The 1,388-nt window shown below is 48.1% G+C and overlaps 1 protein-coding gene across 1 annotated transcript in view; it reads right to left on the reverse strand.

Annotated features, from left to right (window-relative positions):
• Positions 1-961, reverse strand: part of Pfdn1 (prefoldin subunit 1) — a 52,013-nt gene extending 51,052 nt beyond the window's left edge. Inside the window, exon 1 of the mRNA XM_005355956.3 lies at positions 894-961. Within this exon, the coding sequence (XP_005356013.1) occupies positions 894-926 (33 nt within the window). The 5' untranslated portion in view covers positions 927-961. The remainder of the gene's footprint in view (positions 1-893) is intronic.
• Between the last annotated feature and the right edge of the window lie 427 nt (positions 962-1,388).

Consider the following 1,388-nt stretch of genomic DNA (forward strand, 5'->3'; position numbering starts at 1 on the left):
AGATTTAAACTAAATGAATTCTAGGGAGCTTTCTAATTATTGCCAAATCTCCACAAAGGAAGCACATTCGGTGTTCTTAGTAGTGTTAGGGTCCTAAGACTTTTAAGTGGCAAAAATGTTTCCAATTAACCAGCATTTGACTAGAGACTGTAACTCCAGAACTCCAGAGGCTGAGGCAGGAAGACAGCCTGGAGTTCAAGGCCAACCTGGACACACAGTACCAGGCCAATCTAGGACACACTGAGATACCGTCTCTAAAAAAAGAAACAAAATAACAACAAAAATCATTTGTAAGCAAAGGATAGAACAACAACAACAAAAAAATCCAATTCCTCTGACCGCTCATTTGGAAAACTTTACTGTACTCGGGGAGGGGGAGTTCTTCAAAAAGGAGACCGGCCCTGGAGGATTAAGGCCTTGACGAGAACATTGATATAAGAGTGTCTGGTTTTCTGAGGTGTAGAAACACGGGCCTTCCAAGGAATGGTAAAGAATAAATGTCCTAAAAGCAAGTAAGGAAACCTAATTACAGAAGGTGCCCAGGCTCCAGCAAGCACTTTGAAGGGCATGTGTGAGAGACGCTGTCTTTAGTTCTTACTTTTAAATTGGGTCCCTGACGGCTCCGAATGACTGAGAGATGACTCTGGCGTTCAGGACATGAGGACACACAGCAGCCCACTCACCCAGCCGCCCTAAGCAGCTCCTGCCAGCCAGAGCCCCCGGGGACCCCGGCCCGCCGAGGCGGAGCGACCCCGTCTCAGGACTCCCGGAAGCCAGCCCCCCGCCCCTACAGTCTCTGTGCTTCGGCGAGACTCCGGGCCCCTCTCTCTTCTTGTCCCCACTCGCCTCATCATTCAAACAGACGGCTCTGTCTGCTCAAAAGCCCCCGTTACCTTCTTTAACTCCAGATCCACGGGGGCCGCCATATTGGAGCACTCTGTGCGCCTGCGTTAGCTGGAAGCCGGAAAGGGATGGGGGAAGGGCGCTTTCAGGTTTAATTGCGAGGCTTCCTTCTGCGCCTGCGTATAAATCAAACCCTACCCCAGATTTTTCACAACGTACATCTACTCCACTCTGTCACTCGGTCATGAGACAAGTGGCTCTAAACATTGGGAACTCTGATAAAATGTGATAAACTTGTAACCACTCAGGTGTGGCTCTTAGTTACCTTCCACACACAATTAGGCAAATATCTTCGTTTGGGCTGCGGAATTGAAACAGGTGTGTTCACACCCATCAAGCACAGTCCTTCAGGTGTGCTGTCAGGGATGTATAAAGCCCCCAGCTTCCGATCACTGGAAGGTGTGATTAAAATATTCAGCAAAAAAAAGAATTTAATTCTGCTAAAGCCTCCTCAAAGATCTTCTAATCACAGCACTTTTCAAAAC

This window comes from Microtus ochrogaster, chromosome 18 (assembly GCF_000317375.1).
Source record: "Microtus ochrogaster isolate Prairie Vole_2 chromosome 18, MicOch1.0, whole genome shotgun sequence".
Lineage (NCBI taxonomy): Eukaryota > Metazoa > Chordata > Mammalia > Rodentia > Cricetidae > Microtus > Microtus ochrogaster.